The sequence below is a fragment of the Hemiscyllium ocellatum genome, chromosome 47 (assembly GCF_020745735.1).
Source record: "Hemiscyllium ocellatum isolate sHemOce1 chromosome 47, sHemOce1.pat.X.cur, whole genome shotgun sequence".
Taxonomy (NCBI): domain Eukaryota; kingdom Metazoa; phylum Chordata; class Chondrichthyes; order Orectolobiformes; family Hemiscylliidae; genus Hemiscyllium; species Hemiscyllium ocellatum.
Window position 1 is genome coordinate 7,823,580 of NC_083447.1, and position 18,913 is coordinate 7,842,492.

The 18,913-nt window shown below is 49.4% G+C and overlaps 1 protein-coding gene across 6 annotated transcripts in view; it reads right to left on the minus strand.

Annotated features, from left to right (window-relative positions):
- LOC132836761 (exocyst complex component 3-like protein 2) overlaps positions 1-18,913 on the minus strand; it is a 69,310-nt gene that overhangs the window by 34,535 nt on the left and 15,862 nt on the right. For 4 of the 6 annotated variants that reach the window (XM_060856208.1, XM_060856205.1, XM_060856206.1 and 1 more), the window contains exons 2-3: positions 9,432-10,105; positions 4,198-4,816 (exon numbers count right to left, since the gene is read on the minus strand). In XM_060856208.1, coding sequence (XP_060712191.1) covers positions 4,198-4,816; positions 9,432-10,083 — 1,271 coding nt within the window. In that variant the 5' untranslated portion in view covers positions 10,084-10,105. The remainder of the gene's footprint in view (positions 1-4,197; positions 4,817-9,431; positions 10,106-18,913) is intronic. The other 2 variants (XM_060856210.1, XM_060856209.1) reach the window with 1 other exon arrangement.

Sequence of the window (18,913 nt, forward strand, 5' to 3'; positions counted from 1 at the left end):
ATTTAAAAAAAGAAACAGGAGTGTCCAGGTCCAGGCAGCGGGCCGTGGAGGGGGTCGTTAGGGCCGGTTGCCTGACCCTCTTCTGCGGTTACATTAGAGTTCGGGTGTCTCTGGAGAAGGAGCACGCGGTGTCCACCAACACCCTGGAGTTGTTCAGGGAGAGATGGGCGCCGCAGGGAGTGGAGTGCTTTATTTCCCCCTCCAACTCTATTTTGGTTTAATCCCTGCCCTCCCCTTCGCTGTTTGATCACACAGCATTGCCCTTTGATGTGAAGGACACTGTTTGTCACAGGCCACTCGGGTGTTTCCTTTCTTCCTGGTGGTGGAATATAAATAAAGATTTACGCCCTTGTTGTTCTCTCACTGTGTCCGACACCTGCACACACACGACATGGGGGCTGGGGAAAAATAAACACTACCGCTGTCAGGTGGTAGTGTGAGGAAAAAAATGGAAAATAACAGGTGTGTCAGACATCCTGCTCAAAAACAAAATAAACGAGAGTGTCTCCTCACTCTAGGGACTGGCTCTGAGCTGGGCAGTCAGAACCCATATACGTGTAAATAAAGGGTGACTTGGTGATGGGATACCGGCCTCTGTGGAGTTATTTTGACCTCTTAAAAGATTATTTTAAACTGAGGCCTCTTACAGCAAACTGGATATAGAGCCAAAGAATAGAATCCCTATAGTGTGGAAACAGGCCCTTCAGCCAAACAAGTCCACATTGACCCTCTGAAGAGTAACCCACCCCTACCTAACGCACCTAGCCTGGACACAATGGGTAATTGAGCACCGCCAATTCACCCTGATCTGCACATCTTTGGACTGTGGGAGGAAACCCACACAGACACGGGGAGAATGTGCAAACTCCACACAGACAGTCATCCAAGGCTGGAATCGAACCCAGGTCTCCAGCGCTGTGAGGCAACGACGTTAATCGCTGAGCCACCGTATCGCTCCAGCAATCTCACAAGACCCTAGTTCTGAAGGAAGGTCACTGGACCTGAAATGTTAACTCTATTTCCCAATTCACAGAAGCTTCCGGACCTGCTGAGGGCCCTAAGTCGGGTATGATCTGCCTGTGGATCACGCAATTCACTGTATCTCGGTAACAATAACCCGAACTCTGTCTCTGTTCCAGATTGTCAGCATCCTTTCAGTTTCTTTTCTCTCACTGCAATCTGACAATCGTCCCCCGTGTCACTTGTGGGATCTTGCTGTGCGGCCAATCAGCTGTCGCCTCCTTTCTCCGTTTTCAAACCGGCCGCGTTTCAGAAACATGTCGCTTGGCTGGGAGGTGTGGAGGCCGTGAGCGGCACGATGTAAACGAAAGGCACTCCCCACCCCCACCCCCCGTGCCCAGCTTCCGAAGCCATCTTAGGGAGTTACGGTTTCCGTGGAAACCGGCGGTCATGTGGTACAAACACCCCTTACCCCCCACAACCCAATACGGGTCTGAACACTGGACATAACAACTAGGAGCAGGAGTAGGCCATCTGGTCCCTCCAGCCTGCCCCACCGTTCAGTAAGACCATGGCTGATCTTTATCTTGGGTTCAGCTCCACTTATCCCACTCCCCTCCCACCCCCGCCTCCCCCCCCTCACCTCGCTCACCATCACCCTTAATCCCTTTACTGTTCAAAAATCTATCTTCGCCTTGAAAACATTCAACAAGGAAGCCTCAGCCGCTTCACTAGGCGGGGAATTCCACAGATTCACAACCCTCTGGGGGGAGAAGATCCTCCTCAGCTCAGTCCCAAACCCACTCCCCTTTATTTTGAGACTTTTCCTCCTGGTTCTAGATTCACCCGCCAGTGGAAACATTCTCTCTAACTCCATCTTATCGATTCCCTTCATAATTTTATATGTTTCTTTCAGAGCCCCCCCCCCTCATTCTTTTAAATTCCAATGAATATAATCCCAGTCTAATCAGTCTCTCCTCATAAGCCAACCTCCTCAACTTAGGAATCACCCCCTCCAGAACCAGTACACCCTTTCTCAAGTTGGGAGACGGAAACTGTGGTGAAGCTGATTGACCTCAAGGAAGGTGACATCCCCCTATCGGGCTCTCACCACTCTGTTTTCGATGTTTTCTGACCGACCTGTCCAAAGGTGGTTACAGGAATTGAACCCATGCTGTTAGGATCACGGTGGCTCGGTGGTTAGCGCTGCAGCCTCACAGCTCCAAGAGCCCCTGGTTCGATTCCAGCCTCGGGCATCTGTCTGTGTAGTGTTTGGCACATTCTCTGTGTCTGTGTGGGTTTCCTCCCACAGTCCAAAGATGTGCAGGTTAGGGTGGATTGGCCATGGGAAAGTGCCCCGTAGTGTTCAGGGATGTGTAGGTTAGGTGCATTAGTCAGGGGGAAATATAAAGTAGTAAGGGAATGGTTCTGGCTCTTTGAAGGGGCAGTATGGACCTGTAGGGCCTCATGGCGGTGACCACACACTGTAGGGATTCTATGACCAGTGACCTGAGTGCGTAGGCCTGTGTCCTCTGGGATTTAGGAGGTGACTATACTTAAACACACAAGATCATGAGTGAGTGGATGTGGAATGGATGCTCCTTCCCATCTGTGGGTCACTGTTTAAAAAGTAAGGAATCATTCCCCCTGCCTGTTTGAGACAGGGGTGAGGTGAATGTGTATTCCCTCAGAGGGTGATGTGTTTGAGGAACTCTCTTTCCCAAAAAGTGGTGGACGAGGGTATCTGAAAAGGGCAGTGGTGGATCGATTCTAGTTAAGAATGGGGGTGAGAGGTCAATGGGGGAGGGGAGGACTTGGAGTGGACTGATAAAGTTGCAGAACAAAGTGTGTAGGTTCATAGCTCCTCGAAAATACGATAGTGAAGGCAGCATTTGGTGCACCTGCCTCTATTGGTCAGTGCATTGAGTACAGGTCGCTCTACTATAACACGCATTTCGTTAAAGTGAATTCGCGATTGGCGAATTGGGGACACTATTTCTAAAATGTGTGTTGGCTGTAACACTATTACAGCACCAACACTTAAAGTGCTGTTTCCAATGCGTGATTTTTCTAGCACACAGGGCTACACAACCATCACTTATGGAAGAACTACTTATAGAGGGGTTGGGAGGTCATTGGGAGGTCGTGTTATAGCTGTACAGGACATTGGTTAGGCCTCTATTGGAATTCTGCATCCAAATCTGGTTACCCTGCTATAGGAAGAAACTTGAAAGGAATCAGAAAAGATTTACAAGGATGTTGCCAGAGATGGAGGATTTGAGTTATAGGGAGAGGCTGATCAGGCTGGAGCTGTTTTCCCTGGAGCGTCGGAGACTGAGGGGTGACCTTATACAGGTTTATAAAATCATGAGGGGCATGGATAGGATAAACAGACAAAGTCTTTTCCCTGGGGTCAGGGAGTCCAGAACTAGAGGGCATAGGTTTAGGGTGAGAGGGGAAAGATATAAAAGAGACCTAAAGGGTAATCCTTTTACACAGAGGGTGGTACGTGTATGGAATGAGCTGCCAGAGGAAGTGGTGGAGGCTGGTACAATTACAACATTTAAAAGGGATCTGGAAGAGTATGTGAATAGGAAGAGTTTGGATGGATATGTGCCAAATGCTGGCAGGTGGGACTAGATTGGGTTAGGATATCTGGGTCAGCACGGATGAGTCAGACCAAAGGGTCTATTTCTGTGCTGTACATCTCTATGACTGGTTGGGCTGAAGGGTCTGTTTCCGTGCTGTACATCTCTATGACTGGTTGGGCTGAAGGGTCTATTTCGGTGCTGTACATCTCTATGACTGGTTGGGCTGAAGGGTCTGTTTCCGTGCTGTACATCTCTATGACTGGTTGGGCTGAAGGGTCTATTTCGGTGCTGTACATCTCTATGACTGGTTGGGCTGAAGGGTCTGTTTCCGTGCTGTACATCTCTATGACTGGTTGGGCTGAAGGGTCTGTTTCTGTGCTGTACATCTCTATGACTGTCTGATTTCACTGATTGATGCAGGAGGCAGAGGGGCCAAATGGCCTACCCGTGCCTCTCATTTGGATGTTGAGCTGGTCTTCCACCTCATAATCCCCATGTTCCCTTAGTGCTGGCATGGCAACCAACTCTGGTAGTGAGACCTCTAGTCCCCACAGTTATCCAATGATATGTCCCGTTATTACGATGTCAGGCAGGAACCGCCAATGGTTGCTCGGTGGACGTTCTTCCCCAGCTCGGGGACACTCACCTGAAGTAATCGTTGTGGCACCACTGGAGGAAGCTGTAGAGTTGGTGAATTTCTAGATCATTCTGGACCATCTCGGCGAGGCAGGAGGAAACCACCTCATGGTAGCTGTTAACGTAGACATTGAACGCATCGTACTCCTTTGGGTAGGCCAGAACGAGACTTTTTCGGACGGTTCTCAGGTCGTTCGTGATCTGCTCTTTGAGGTGTTTCAGGCGCTGGCAGATCGGGGCGTCGCCCTGGCAACTGGACAATCTGGCGGCCACTGAGTCCCTCACCATTTCCCGCCATTTTTGACGCAGCTCCCTGGGCCTTGGGCCCCCGGGGAGACCTCCTCGGGTGGTCCACGCCCTGTCCGCCTTCTCCTCCTCCTCGATGGTCTGCACCAGCTGCTCCAGGTGCGTCGTCTCCGGGGCTTGGCTGAGGGACTCGGCGACAATCTTCTTCAGCTCGCCCTCCAGTGCCTCGTACAGCAGCTCGACGTCCTTCGCCTTCCTGCTGCCATCTTTGCCCCCCTCGGCGTTCTTCACCCTCTCGACCTCCTCCTCCGCCTCCAACTCCACAATGTGGCTATTCGCTAGCACCAGCTCCCTCCTCTCGATCAGTTTATGGATCTCGAGCACTGAAGGGGAGGAAACGGAAACGTTAACCATTTGGAGAGCTCAACTGACTGACCCCAGTAATCCATCAGACATAGGAGTAAAAATTAGGCCATTCAGCCCATCGAGTCTGCTCCAACATTCAATCATGGCTAGTAGGTTTCTCAGCCCCATTCCCCCTCTTTCTCTCCATAACCCTTGATTCCCAAGAACCTATCTATCTCTGTCTTAAATACACTCACTAACCTGGCCTCCACAGCCCTCTGTGGCAGTGAGTGTAGGTTCCCACTCTCCGGCTGAATAACTTTCTCCTTATCTCCTTTCTAAAATCTCTTCCCTTTACTCTAAGGCTGTGCCCTCGGGCCCTACCCCCCCCCTCCCCCCCACATAGAGATATACAGCACCGAAACAGACCCTTCGGCCCAACTCCTCCATGCCGACCAGATATCCTAACCTAATCTAGTCCCACCTGCCAGCACTTGGCCCATATCCCTCCAAAGGAGAACGTGAGGTCTGCAGATGCTGGAGATCAGAGCTGAAAATGTGTTGCTGGAAAAGCGCAGCAGGTCAGGCAGCATCCAAGGAGCAGGAGAATGGCTCATGGCCGAAACATCGACTCTCCTGCTCCTTGGATGCTGCCTGACCTGCTGCGCGTTTCCAGCAACACATTTTCAGCCCATATCCCTCCAAACCCCTCCTATTCATATACCCATCCAGATGCCTCTTAAATGTTGCAATTGTACCAGCCTCCACCACTTCCTCTGACAGCTCATCCCATACACGTACCACCCTCTGTGTGAAAATGTTGCCCCTCAGGACTCTTTTAAATCTTTCCCCTCTCTCCTGAAACCTAAGCCCTCTAGTTCTGGAGTCCTCCATCCTAGGGAAAAGACCTACCATTGGAAACATCTTCCCAATATCCACTCTGTCCAGGCCATTCAGTATTCTGTAGGTTTCAATTAGATCTCCCCACCCCCTCATCTTTTCTAAACTCCATCGAGTATAGACCCAGGGTCCTCAAATGTTCCTCAGATGTTAAGCATTTCATTCCTTGGACCATTCTCGTGAACTCAGATTCCGGGTCACAGAATCTGAGAACTCACATTCTGGTCAGTGATGGACCAGATCCCCCTACTCAAAATATTTTAAGAAGGTCGCCTACAGCCTAACTTTTCCTTATTTTAAAGGCAGGTGTGAAGTGGGTGTTCCAGGTGGGATACAGCTGGTCAAACCACCCGGCTTTAAGCAAAACATAATTTATTTAAACTCTACAGTCACAACATGAACAAAAGAAACCAGAATTTTAGAATAACCTAACTGTTGGAAAAGTTAACCGACCTGACACAGTAACTATTACTAATTAACTGTTCCAATACAATAACATCCCACAAACACAGCCCTTTGGCAAAAAGATGAATTCAAAGACAGATTCTGCCAGGCAGGAGGGGAGCTCAACCACAGAGAGACTTCAATAGAATGTCAGAGGAATTCTTCACTGAAGAACATGAGTGGCACGGTGGTTCAGTGGTTAGCATTGTTGCCTCCCAGCTCCAGGGTCCCGGGTTCAATCCCACCCTCAGGTGACTGTCTGTGTGGAGTTTGCACGTTCTCCCCGTGTCTGTGTGGGTTTCCTCTGGGTGCTCTGGTTTCCTCCCACAGTCCAAAGGTTTGCAGGTTAGGGTGGATTGGCCATGACTTATAGTGCCCAGGGATGTGTGGGTTAGTCAGGGGAAACATAGAATAGTAGGGGAATGGCTCTTGGGAGGGCTGGTGTGGATTTACTGGGCCAAATGGCCTCTTTCCACAAAGTAGGGATGCTATGAAATTTGCAACTCCCCTGGATTCCAGTACCTTGTGAGTGCTACAGCTAAAAATAACTAAAAAAACCTGAACGGGGACCCGGGTTCTCGGGTGACTGTCTGTGTGGAGTTTGCATATTCTCCCCGTGTCTGTGTGGGTTTCCTCCGGGTGCTCCAATTTCCTCCCACAGTCCAAAGATGTGCAGGTTAGGTGAATTGGCCATGCTAAATTGCCCATAGTGTTAGGTGCATTAGCCAGAGGGAGGTGGGTTACTCTTCGGAGGGTCGGTGTGGACTGGTTGGGCCGAAGGGCCTGTTTCCACACTGTAGGGAATCTAATCTAAACTAGCCACTCCCTTTCCATTATTAAACCAGACTCTACGGCACCTCTGCCTTTACAACCTCTCATGAGAAAGATCAAGGACAAAATAACTTCCAGAAATTGTCATCACAAGGTTAAGGATACAGGATAGGACTGAGATGAGGAGAAATGTCTTCACCCAGAAGTGTGGGAGAATCTGTCAAATTCTCTACCACAGAAAGCAGCCAAAACACTGAATGTTTTAAGGAGTTTTGTTTAACAAATCATTCATGGGATTTGGGCCTCACTGGCTAGGCCCAGCATTTGTTGTCTGTCCCTTGGGAAGGTGGTGGGTGTAATGATTATGATGAGATTTGATTTGATTTGATTTATTATTGTCACATTTACCTGAGTACAGTGAAAAGCTTTTGTTTTGTGTGCAGTACAGGGACGTTGTGCCACACAAAGATCGCAGGGTGATAGCGCAAAGCAAGGAATATAAAGTTACAACTGCAGAGATGCTGCACACCAAGTAAGGTCAGACATCAGGGTGGCACGGTGGCACAGTGGTTAGCACTGCTGCCTCACAGCGCCTGTAGACCCGGGTTCAATTCCCGACTCAGGCGACTGACTGTGTGGAGTTTGCACGTTCTCCCCGTGTCTGCGTGGGTTTCCTCCGGGTGCTCCGGTTTCCTCCCACAGTCACAAAGATGTGCAGGTCAGGTGAATTGGCCAAGCTAAATTGCCCGTAGTGTTAGGTAAGGGGTAAATGTAGGGGTATGGGTGGGTTGCGGGTCGGTGTGGACTTGTTGGGCCGAAGGGCCTGTTTCCACACTGTAAGTCTAATCTAATCACATGACACCAGCTTATAGTCTGAAGTTTATTTGACATCACAAGCTTTCAGAGTGAATTTCACCTGAAAAAGGGGCAGCGTTCCCAAAGCCTGCGATTTCAAATAAACCTGTTGGACTATAACCTGGTTCTGTGTGATTTATAACTTTGTCCACCCCAGTCCAACACTGGCTCCTCCACTTCACCAACATAAGATTTAAAATTCCAGAGGGACGTTCAGAAGTCTAATAACAACAGGGAAGGAACTGTCCTTGAATCTTGTGGAATCTGAGTTCCCTGATTGGGGCTGTCAATCTGGTCCAATCAGGGAGCCCTGGCTGACAGATAGAAACTGGAGGGTCAGGGGTTCTGTTCACTTTGAGAGCTGCCTCTGAATGGGGTTTTACTGAAGTCAAGGGCTGTTCGTTTTTGGTGACGGATAACAGCCCCCGTGGAGTTATTTCAGCGGTGAACTGCCATCTTGAACTGCTGCAGTCTGAGGGCTGTGGGTTGACCCACAATGCCTTAGGGAGAGAATTCCAGGATTTTGGACTGTGCGTCACTGAAATGGTTCTTTGGGATAAAGTGGGAATAGGAGAGCGAGTTGGATGAATGGGGAAGTAAGCTCGATGGGCTGAATGGCCTACTGCTGTTTGCTAGATTTCTGCACAGTTCCATTTTGAGAAATGTAGGCCATGCCCTTCCTGTTGCTGAGTGGGCCCTGTGCCAGAGGTTCCTCACCCTTTGGCATTTGCCCCATTTGGAGGCGATACATTTGATATTGCCACCTTCTCTGGGTGAAGAGGTTTCTCAGTGACTGCCTCGAACTGATAACCCTGAGGTTTGGACGTTACCCATCTGCCTGTCCAACAAAAGGTTGCTTTTTCTTTATATTCATTCACGAGATGAGCGTGTCTCTGACTGGATCAGCATTTATTGCCCAATCCCTAATTGCCCAGAGGGCAGTTAAAATCTTCGGGTAAAAAATGAGGTCTGCAGATGCTGGAGATCACAGTTGAAAATGTGTTGCTGGTTAAAGCACAGCAGGTCAGGCAGCATCCAAGGAACAGGAAATTCGACGTTTCGGGCATAAGCCCTTCATCAGGATGGTGATCAGCCCTGATGAAGGGCTTATGCCCGAAACGTCGAATTTCCTGTTCCTTGGATGCTGCCTGACCTGCTGAGCTTTAACCAGCAACACATTTTCAGCAGAGGGCAGTTAAGACCACATTGCTATGGGTCTGGAGTCACATGTAGGCCAGACCAGATAAAGAAGGCAGTTTCCTTCCCTAAAGGGCATGAGTGAACCAGATGGGATTTTCCCAACATGGTCATCATTAGACTCTTAATTCCAGAGGTTTTTCTTAATATGAAATTCAAATCCAAACATCTGCCTTGGCAGGATTTGAACCTGGATCCTCAGAACTTTACCTGGGTCTCTGGTTTAACAGGATTCCTGAAGAAGGGCTTATGCCCGAAACGTTGATTCTCCTGCTCCTCGGAGGCTGCCTGGCCTGCTGTGTTTTTCCAGCACCACATTTTTCATCTCTGGTTTAACACTCCAGCAATAATACCGCCTGGCCAATGCCTCCTCCCCACCATCAGGGAGCAGGAGAAGGCAGTTGTTCGCCACCCCCAACCCACCCGTAGGCCTACGCCATGAATGGGAGCCGGGTGAAGGGTTTCCCATGGAAGGGACAATCCTACCTGAGAGGGGTTCCCTGACTTCGGGTAGCGTCTCCGTCTTTCTGTCCACCCCGCCCCCGAGCTCCGCTCTCTCTGTCGGCGACTCCGCCTTAGCCTTGTTCCTTTTGAGGAAGGACATCACCTTCCTGGGTGACGGCTCGACCGGGCTCTCCTTCTCTATCCCATCTCCGAGCTTCACCGGCGAGCCCAGCTCCTCCGAACGTCGGCGGACCCCCTTCTTTTCCGGGCCTTTCCAAGGCGTCTCTGGATCGGAGAGAGGCGACGGGAATTTGAGGAACGACTTCTTCTCTTCACCCTGGTCCTCGGTGGGGCTTCGGCCTGGTTTCTTGCTCATCCTGAACGCCCTCTTCAGCGATGCCCCAAAGGTGGGGTGCTTATCGACGCCATTTTTCTTGGGCGTGGTCGGTTCACCTGGTGGCGGGCTTGTGTTGAGCAGCTGGATGGCCTCTGCCCCTTCCTCCCCCTCCCTGTCATGGAACGGGTTTAAGTCCTCTGCAAAAGGGTTCGTCTGATCGATTGTGTCTGCCTCCACGAAAGGGTTATTCTCAGCTGGCATGCTCTTGCCCAGCAGCCTTTCCTCCAGCAGTTTTACAGGGCCTGCCTGTGGTTGGGTGGGGCTGAGCCTGGATACGCTGCTCTTCATGATTGGCATTGGATGGCTGGATTGGCCCTCCCTGGACAGAGAGAGAGAGAGAGAGAGAGAGAGAGAGAGAAGCCTCCATTAACCTGTTTTTGCTCTCTTTCAACACATTGAACAAGTATTTAGATGTGCACTTGCAATAGAAAAGGCTATAGGCCAAGTGCTAGATATTGGAATGGGAATACAGTCACAGATGGGAAACAGACCCTTCGGTCCAACTCGTCCATGCTGACCAGATATCCTAAACTAATATAGTCCCATTTGCCAGCACTTGGCCCATATCACTCCAAACCCTTCCTATTCACATACCCATCCAGATGCCTTTTAAATGTTGTAATTGTACCAGCCTCCACCACTTCCTCTGGCAGCTCATTCCATACACGTACCACCCTCTGTGTAAAAAAGTTGCCCCTTAGGTCTCTTTTATATCTTTCCCCTCTCATCCTAAAGCTATGGCCTCTAGTTCTGGACTCCCCCACCCCAGGGAAAAGACCTTGTCTATTGATCCAATCCATTCCCCTCATCATTTTATAAACCTCTATAAGGTCACCCCTCAGCCTCTGATGCTCCAGGGAAAACAGCCCCAGCCTGTTCAGCCTCTCCCTGTAGCTCACATCCTCCATCCCTGGCAACATCCTTGTAAATCTTTTCTGAACCCTTTCAAGTTTCACAAACATCTTTCCTAAAGGAAGGTGACCAGACGTTCACAGATTCCCTGCAGTGTGGAGGCCTATTGAATCCACACTGACCCTTTGAAGAGCATCCCACCCAGACCAACATCCACCACCCCCACCCCCACTGCCCTATTCCTGTGACCCTGCATTTCCCATGGCTAACCCACCTAACCTGAACACCCTGGGCACTATGGGACAATTTAGCACGGCCAATCCACCCTAACCTGCACATCCCTGGGCACTATGGGACAATTTAGCACGGCCAATCCACCCTAACCTGCACATCCCTGGGCACTATGGGACAATTTAGCACGGCCAATCCACCCTAACCTGCACATCCCTGGGCACTATGGGGCAATTTAGCACAGCCAAACCATCCTAACCTGCACATCCCTGGACACTACGGGAAATTTAGCATGGCCAATCTACCCTAACCTGCACATCCCTGGGCACTATGGGACAATTTAGCATGGCCAATCCACCCTAACCTGCACATCCCTGGGCACTATGGGACAATTTAGCATGGCCAATCCACCCTAACCTGCACATCCCTGGACACTATGGGACAATTTAGCACGGACTTGTGGATGTGTGAGAGATTTCACACAATCTGTGATCCAGAGATTGGTCAGATTGGGAAGAAACTGCCAGAGTTTGACAGCTCATGTGGCTATGATCCAAGGCAACACAATAAATTTCAAACAGTTACTGTGCCTCAGTCTTTACAAGTCCTGACAAATCCCTGGCGTTCAACCTTTTACTGAGTTATGAGCTTCTTGCAAACAAGATTTACACGGATGTTGCCAGGGTTGGAGGGTTTGAGCTACAGGGAGAGGCTGAACAGGCTGGGGCTGTTTTCCCTGGAGCATCAGAGGCTGAGGGGTGACCTTATAGAGTTTTATAAAATCATGAGGGGCATGGATAGGGTAAATAGAGAAAGTCTTTTCCCTGGGGTGGGGGGAGTCCAGAACTAGAGGGCATAGGTTTAGGGTGAGAGAGGAAAGATTTAAAAGAGACCTAAGGGACAACTGTTTCACCCAGAGCATGGCACATATATGGAATGAGCTGCCAGAGGAAGTGGTGGGGGCTGGTACAATTATAGCATTTAAAAGACACATGGATGGGTATATGAATAGGAAGGGTTTAGAGGGATATGGGCCAAGTGCTGGCAAATGGGAGCAGATTAATTTAGAATATCTGGTCGGCAGGGACGGGTTGGACCAAAGGGTCTGTTTCTGTGCTGTACAGCTCAATGACAGAACTAAAACTGTGGCTGTTCAAAAAGGAAGAGTTACATTTTGATAGCACCTCTTTTTAAATCTGTGCCAGTATTTTCAAATCACAAGAATTAAAATGATCTCGGCAGATGGGAAATGTGGCAGCCAATTTGAACACACCAGAAACAGCAAGAGAAAAATGAGCAGGTCGTTTTGTTTGATGTGATTTGTAAATAAAGGAGAGAGCCCGCCTGTTCTCTCTCAAAACAGCGGGCAGACGTGCGCAGTCCCTCTGTTGAACATCTCCACATCGTGGCTATATGTCCAACAGTGCCGCCTTCCCTCGTCAGGAGAGGGGTCACAGTCTCTCAGGAGGGAACTGGACAAACCAGGTGGTGCCTGTACATCAGCTGAGACACAGCTACTAACTCCGTTTATTAACTGCTGAACATGTCGCGTGTGTCTCGTTCGAAACAAGGCTTCGTTCTATAAAAACATTCAGAAACAAGTTTTCATTTTAATGATTTGGAGCAAGTCATTGTGGACCGAGGGGGTGAGAAATGTCAGGAATGTGTAGGTTAGGCACATTAGATTACCTAGGTGAAAACAATGACTGCAGATGCTGGAAACCAGATTCTGGATCAGTGGTGCTGGAAGAGCACAGCAGTTCAGGCAGCATCCAACGAGCAGCGAAATCGACGTTTCAGGCAAAAGCCAAGCCTTCCTGATGAAGGGCTTTTGCCCGAAACGTCGATTTCGCTGCTCGTTGGATGCTGCCTGAACTGCTGTGCCCTTCCAGCACCACTGATCCAGAACATTAGATTACCTACAGTGTGTGGAAACAGGCCCTTCGACCCAACAAGTCCACACTGACCCTCTAAAGAGTAACCCACTATGACCCATTCCCCTACCTTACATTGCTAAAGCACCTAACACTAGGGGCAGTTTAGCACGGCCAATTCACCTGACCTGCAACATCTTTGGACCGTGGGAGGATCCCCACACAGACAGGGGGAGAACGTGCAAACACCACACAGACAGTCGTCCGAGGGTGGAATCGAACCTGGGTACCTGGCGCTGTGAGGCAGCGGTGCTAACCACTGAGCCACAACGCTGCCCAGGGTGTCAGGGGTAAATGTAGGGTAGGAGAATGGGTCTGGGTGGGTTACTGTTCGGAGGGTCAGTGTGGACTTGTTGGGCCGAATGGCCTGTTTCCACACTGTAGGGATCCTATCTTCACCCAGACAGCAGAAGGGAGCTGCTGCATTCACAGAATCTCTACGGGATGGAGACAGGCCGTTCGGCCCATTGATTCCACACTGCACCGCCAAAGAGCGTCCCACCCTACCCCTGTATCCCCCATTGGCTGATCCACCCGAGCCTGCACATCTTTGGACTGTGGGAGGAAACCGGAGCACCCGGAGGAAACCCACGCAGACACGGGGAGAATGTGCAAACTCCACACAGAGAGTCACCCGAGGCAGGAATTGAACCCGGGTCCCTAGCGCTGTGAGGCAGCAGTGCTAACCACTGAGCCACCGTGCCAGCAACAATTCTCTGCCACAGAAAGCAGTTGAGGTCAAAACATTGGATATTTTCAAACAGAAGTGAGATACAGTTCTCAGGGCTAAAGGGAATGGGGTGTAGGTAAGCAGGAAGAGGGAACTGAGTTGGATGATCAGCGATGATCATATTGAATGGCGGAGCGAGCTCGAAGGGCCGAATGGCCTCCTCCTGCTTCTATTTCCTCTGTTTCGATGTTTATTTGACCGTCAGATCAAATTGTGAAATTCTTCAAATCTACTGTATCAAAGATCTCTCAGAATTTTAAGGACTTCTCTATCAGATCATTCCGGAGCCCTCATCATTGCAGCGAAAAGATTCCCAGCCTGATCAGGTCTTCCCGGACGGAATGTTTCGCTGTGGCTGTCGTAGGTCTCTCGTCTCTGGTGTGCCTGCATTGTTTCAGCCCGAGGAGTCGTCCAGACCCAGTACAGCCCAGGGCTTTGCACGCATCCAGCGATGCTATCGAGGTGTTGCGAGTCAATGCGGGTCTGAATCGAGTGAACAGGGAGACGGAGTGCCAGTGGCGGAATGCCGAACTCAGGGATTAAGAGGAGGATCAGGCCCACTTGGCCCATCCAGTCCAATCCATCATTTAACAGGAGCAGGGTTAATCTGAATGTGGCCTTGTCTCCACCCCACCCTTGACCTTTCACCCCCTTCACTCAGCAAGAACCCATTGGCCCAACACTGCTTCATTTAGTTGAGCTCTCTGGCACTGTCCCAGAATATTCTCAGAATGAAGGGGAGCCAGTGGAAGACTGAGACAAGGAGGAATTTCTTCCCTCAGAGGGCTATGAATCTGTTGAACTCCTTCCTCCAGGGAGCTGGGGTAACAGAGTCCTGGTGTGTATTTAAGGCTGAGAGAGATTCTTGATCAGTCGGGGAATCAAGGGTCACGGGGAAAGAGTTAGCATGGTGGCTCAGTGGTTAGCACTGCTGCCAGGGACCTGGGTTCGATTCCAGCCTCGGGCAACAGTCTGTGTGGAGTTTGCACATTCTCCCAGTGTCTGCGTGGGTTTCCTCCCACAGTCCAAAGATGTGCAGGTTAGGTGAATTACCCACAATGTCCTGGCATTTGTGGGTTAGCCGCGGGAAGGGTGAGTTGGGATTGGATGCCCTTCCTTAGTTTCCTCCCACAATGCAAAGATGTGCAGGTTAGGGTGAATTGACCATGCAAAATTTTCCCATAGTGCCAGGGATGTGCAGGTTGGGGTGGATTGGCCGTGTTAAATTGCCCCATAGTGTTCAGGGATGTGCAGGTTGGGGTGGATTGGCCATGCTAAATTGCCCCATAGTGTTCAGGGATGTGCAGGTTAGGGTGGATTGGCCATGGGAAATTACCCCATAGTGCCCAGGGATGTGCAGGTTAGGGTGGATTGGCTGTGCTAAATTGTCCCATAGTGTCCAGGGATGTGCAGGTTAGGGTGGATTGGCTGTGCTAAATTGTCCCATAGTGCCCAGGGATGTGCAGGTTAGGGTGGATTAGTCAGGCGTGACTGTAGAGTAATTGGGAATGGGTCTGGTTGGGTTATTCTTCAGAGAGTCAGTGTGGACTTGTGGGCCAAATGGCCTGTTTCCATACTGTAAGGATTCTATGATTTATGAAAATGGACATGAGGAATATCAGATCAACCATGATCCTATTGAATGATGGGACAGGGTCAAGGGGCTGAATGGCCTAACCCAGTTCCTATTCACCTCTGCGTTGGCACCACACTGAGGTGAAACTAGCTCATGTCCCTCAGCTCAGGGAACCTGTGCAATGTCCTGACTGTAATACTGTACGTTCATCGGGTCTTGTTCATATCACAGTATGTTCCAGTGGGATTACAGTCATAGAGTCCTACGGCACAGACACAGGCCCTTCAGCCCAAACCAGTCCATGCTGACCAACATGTCCGTTCACGCTAACCCCATTTCCCTGCACTTGGCTCATACTCTTTCCTATCCATGTACAGTAGCCCCTCGATATACGAACGACCCCGTTCACGATCAAATCAGTTTACGAACAGGATTGAACATAAAATTTTGCTTCAACGAAATTCAAGGTACAAACGAAGGCACGAACGCAAGAAGCCCCTGTGCGACCACGTGGTTTCATTGTTCTGCTTTGCTACGCGCTTGTTGAACGCAAAGGCTCTTGGGCCCCGCGCGATCTCGTTCAGTTTGTCTTAGGCGCGTGCGCTGTGAACAGCCGTCCAAGCATTCTTACGCTATCCAAACAATGGGAAAAATTGATTCAGTTCGCAAACTTTTCAGTTCGCGAACCGGGTACCGGAACGGATTAAGTTCGTAAGTCGAGGTGCGGCTGTATTTGTCGAAATGCCTTTTAAATGTTGTTAATGTACCCGCTTCCTCTAGCAACACATTCCATACACATACCACCCTCTGTGTGAAATAGTTGCCCTTTTACTCTTTCCCATCTGAGAACAAAGAACATGACAGCCCAGGAACAGGCCCTTCAGCCCTCCAAGCCTGCACTGATCCAGATCCTCAATCTAAACCTATCGGCTATTTCCTAAGGATCTGTATCCCCCTGCTCCCTGCCCTTTCATGTATCTGTCTAGACACATCCTAAATGACGCTTTTGTTCCCGCCTCTAACATCTCCGCTGGCAACGCTTTCCAGGCCCCACCACCCGCTGCGTGAAGTACTTTCCACATGTATCTCTCTTAAACTTTTCCCCTCTCACCTTAAACTGGTGTCCTCTAGTCCTCGATTCCCCAACACTGATAGAGTCATAGAGATGTACAGCACAGAAACAGACCCTTCGGTCCAACCCGTCCGTGCTGACCAGATATCCCAACTCAACCTAGTCCCACCTGCCAGCACCCGGCCCATATCCCTCCAAACCCTTCCTATTCACATACTCATCGAAATGCCTTTTAAATGCTGTAATTGTACCAGCCTCCACCACTTCCTCTGGCAGCTCATTCCATACACGTACCACCCTCTGTGTGAAAAAAATTGCCCCTTACATCCCTTTTATATCTTTCCCCTCTCTCCCTAAACCTATGCCCCTCTAGTTCTGGACTCTCCCACCCCAGGGAAAAGACTTTGTCTATTTACCCTATCCATGCCCCTCATGATTTTATAGACCTCTATAAGGTCACCCCTCAGCCTCCGACACTCCAGGGAAAACAGCCCCAGCCTGTTCAGCCTCTCCCTGTAGCTCAGATCCACCAACCCTGGCAACATCCTTGTAAATTTTTTCTGAACCCTTTCAAGTTTCACAACATCTTTCCGATAGGAAGGAGACCAGAATTGCACGCAATATTCCAACAGTGGCCTAACCAATGTCCTGTACAGCCGCAACATGACCTCCCAACTCCTGTACTCAGTACTCTGACCTGATGGTTTTGCCAACATAGGACTGATCCTATTGCAAGAAATATTGAGATGTCATCACGGGTATAAAAGAAGGGGGCAGTTGGACAAAGACGCCAAGGCAAGCTGCCATTTGGCGGAGACAACAGCCCTCAGCTCTGTCTCTCTCTCTCTCTCTCTCTCTCTCTCTCTCTCTCGAGAAAGGTGTTCCTGACCGAAGACTTGATGGAAAAAGGTGTTCCTGACAGAAGTCGCGATGGAAAAAGGCACAGAACATTCCGGAAGACATGTAACCCGATTGTAATTTTGAGAGACTAAATCCTACATTTTTTGTTACATGAGTGAGACTTGTATTTATTGGAACTGCATACCATTAGAATCTTGCTTCATTTGGGATTAGTTGGTCGTTAGAGGGGATTTAGTCGGTTTGTTGATAGCTTAGTTAATTTGTTCTCTGTTAGAGTTAGATAAGTACTTGTTGATGTTAAAGTGAGTGTCAGGGGGTTATTTTATTTAACCAATAGAAGTTACTGAAAAGCAGGTCACACCAGTTTGTAGGGTTTCTCTTTGGATGTTTTGGTTTCAGTTTTCAGAGCGGGGGTCAACCTTTGCTTTATAACAGATGCTTGGAAGGGAATGTGTCGGAGGCCGTTTTTGGAAAAGAAAAAGCATTTTGTCTCAATCATAGCTGGTCGCAATAACCTTGAGGTGACCTTGTACAGATCTTGAATCAGATTTCTGACAGCAATGTGAGGATCTGGGCAGATCCAGTCCAGTCTTGTCACATCCCACGCTGGAATTCACCTTGTTCTTGTTTATTCCTTTTCCTCTATCACTAACACTTATCTGATCAAAAATAATCTGCATTGCAATTCATGTGGAAATCAATCTGATATCAACATGAAAGCGGAAAATAAAATTCATGGCTCGTATTCAATTCTAATCTGAAAGGACCTGCAACTTATCTCAGGGCCATCAGCAAGAGTCATTAAAGAGGTTGTCTCCCTGAATTGTTTACCGAAATATTGAGCTTTTAAATACTTTTAAATACCAAACCAGTCAGTAGGCTGAGGTTGTAAATTCTGTGGCTGTCCTAAAACCCTGAGGAATCATGGAAATGTTAGGGTGGTCAGCACTGCTGCCTCACAGTGCCAGGGACCTGGGTTCAATTCCAGCCTCGGGTGACTCCGTGTGGAGTTTGCACGTTCTGCCCGTGTCTGCGTGGGTTTCCTTTGGGTGCTCCAGTTCCTTCCCACAGTCCAAAGATGTGTAGGTTAGGGTGGATTAGCCGTGCTAAATTGTCCCATAGTGTCCAGGGATGTGCAGGTTAGGGTGGATTGGCCGTGCTAAATTGTCCCATAGTGTCCAGGGATGTGCAGGTTAGGGTGGATTGGCCGTGCTAAATTGTCCCATAGTGTCCAGGGATGTGCAGGTTAGGATGGATTGTCCGTGCTAAATTGTCCCATAGTGCCCAGGGATGTGCAGGTTAGGGTGGATTAGTCAGGCGTGACTGTAGAGTAATTGGGAATGGGTCTGGTTGGGTTATTCTTCAGAGAGTCAGTGTGGACTTGTGGGCCAAATGGCCTGTTTCCATACTGTAAGGATTCTATGATTTATGAAAATGGACATGAGGAATATCAGATCAACCATGATCCTATTGAATGATGGGACAGGGTCAAGGGGCTGAATGGCCTAACCCAGTTCCTATTCACCTCTGCGTTGGCACCACACTGAGGTGAAACTAGCTCATGTCCCTCAGCTCAGGGAACCTGTGCAATGTCCTGACTGTAATACTGTACGTTCATCGGGTCTTGTTCATATCACAGTATGTTCCAGTGGGATTACAGTCATAGAGTCCTACGGCACAGACACAGGCCCTTCAGCCCAAACCAGTCCATGCTGACCAACATGTCCGTTCACGCTAACCCCATTTCCCTGCACTTGGCTCATACTCTTTCCTATCCATGTACAGTAGCCCCTCGATATACGAACGACCCCGTTCACGATCAAATCAGTTTACGAACAGGATTGAACATAAAATTTTGCTTCAACGAAATT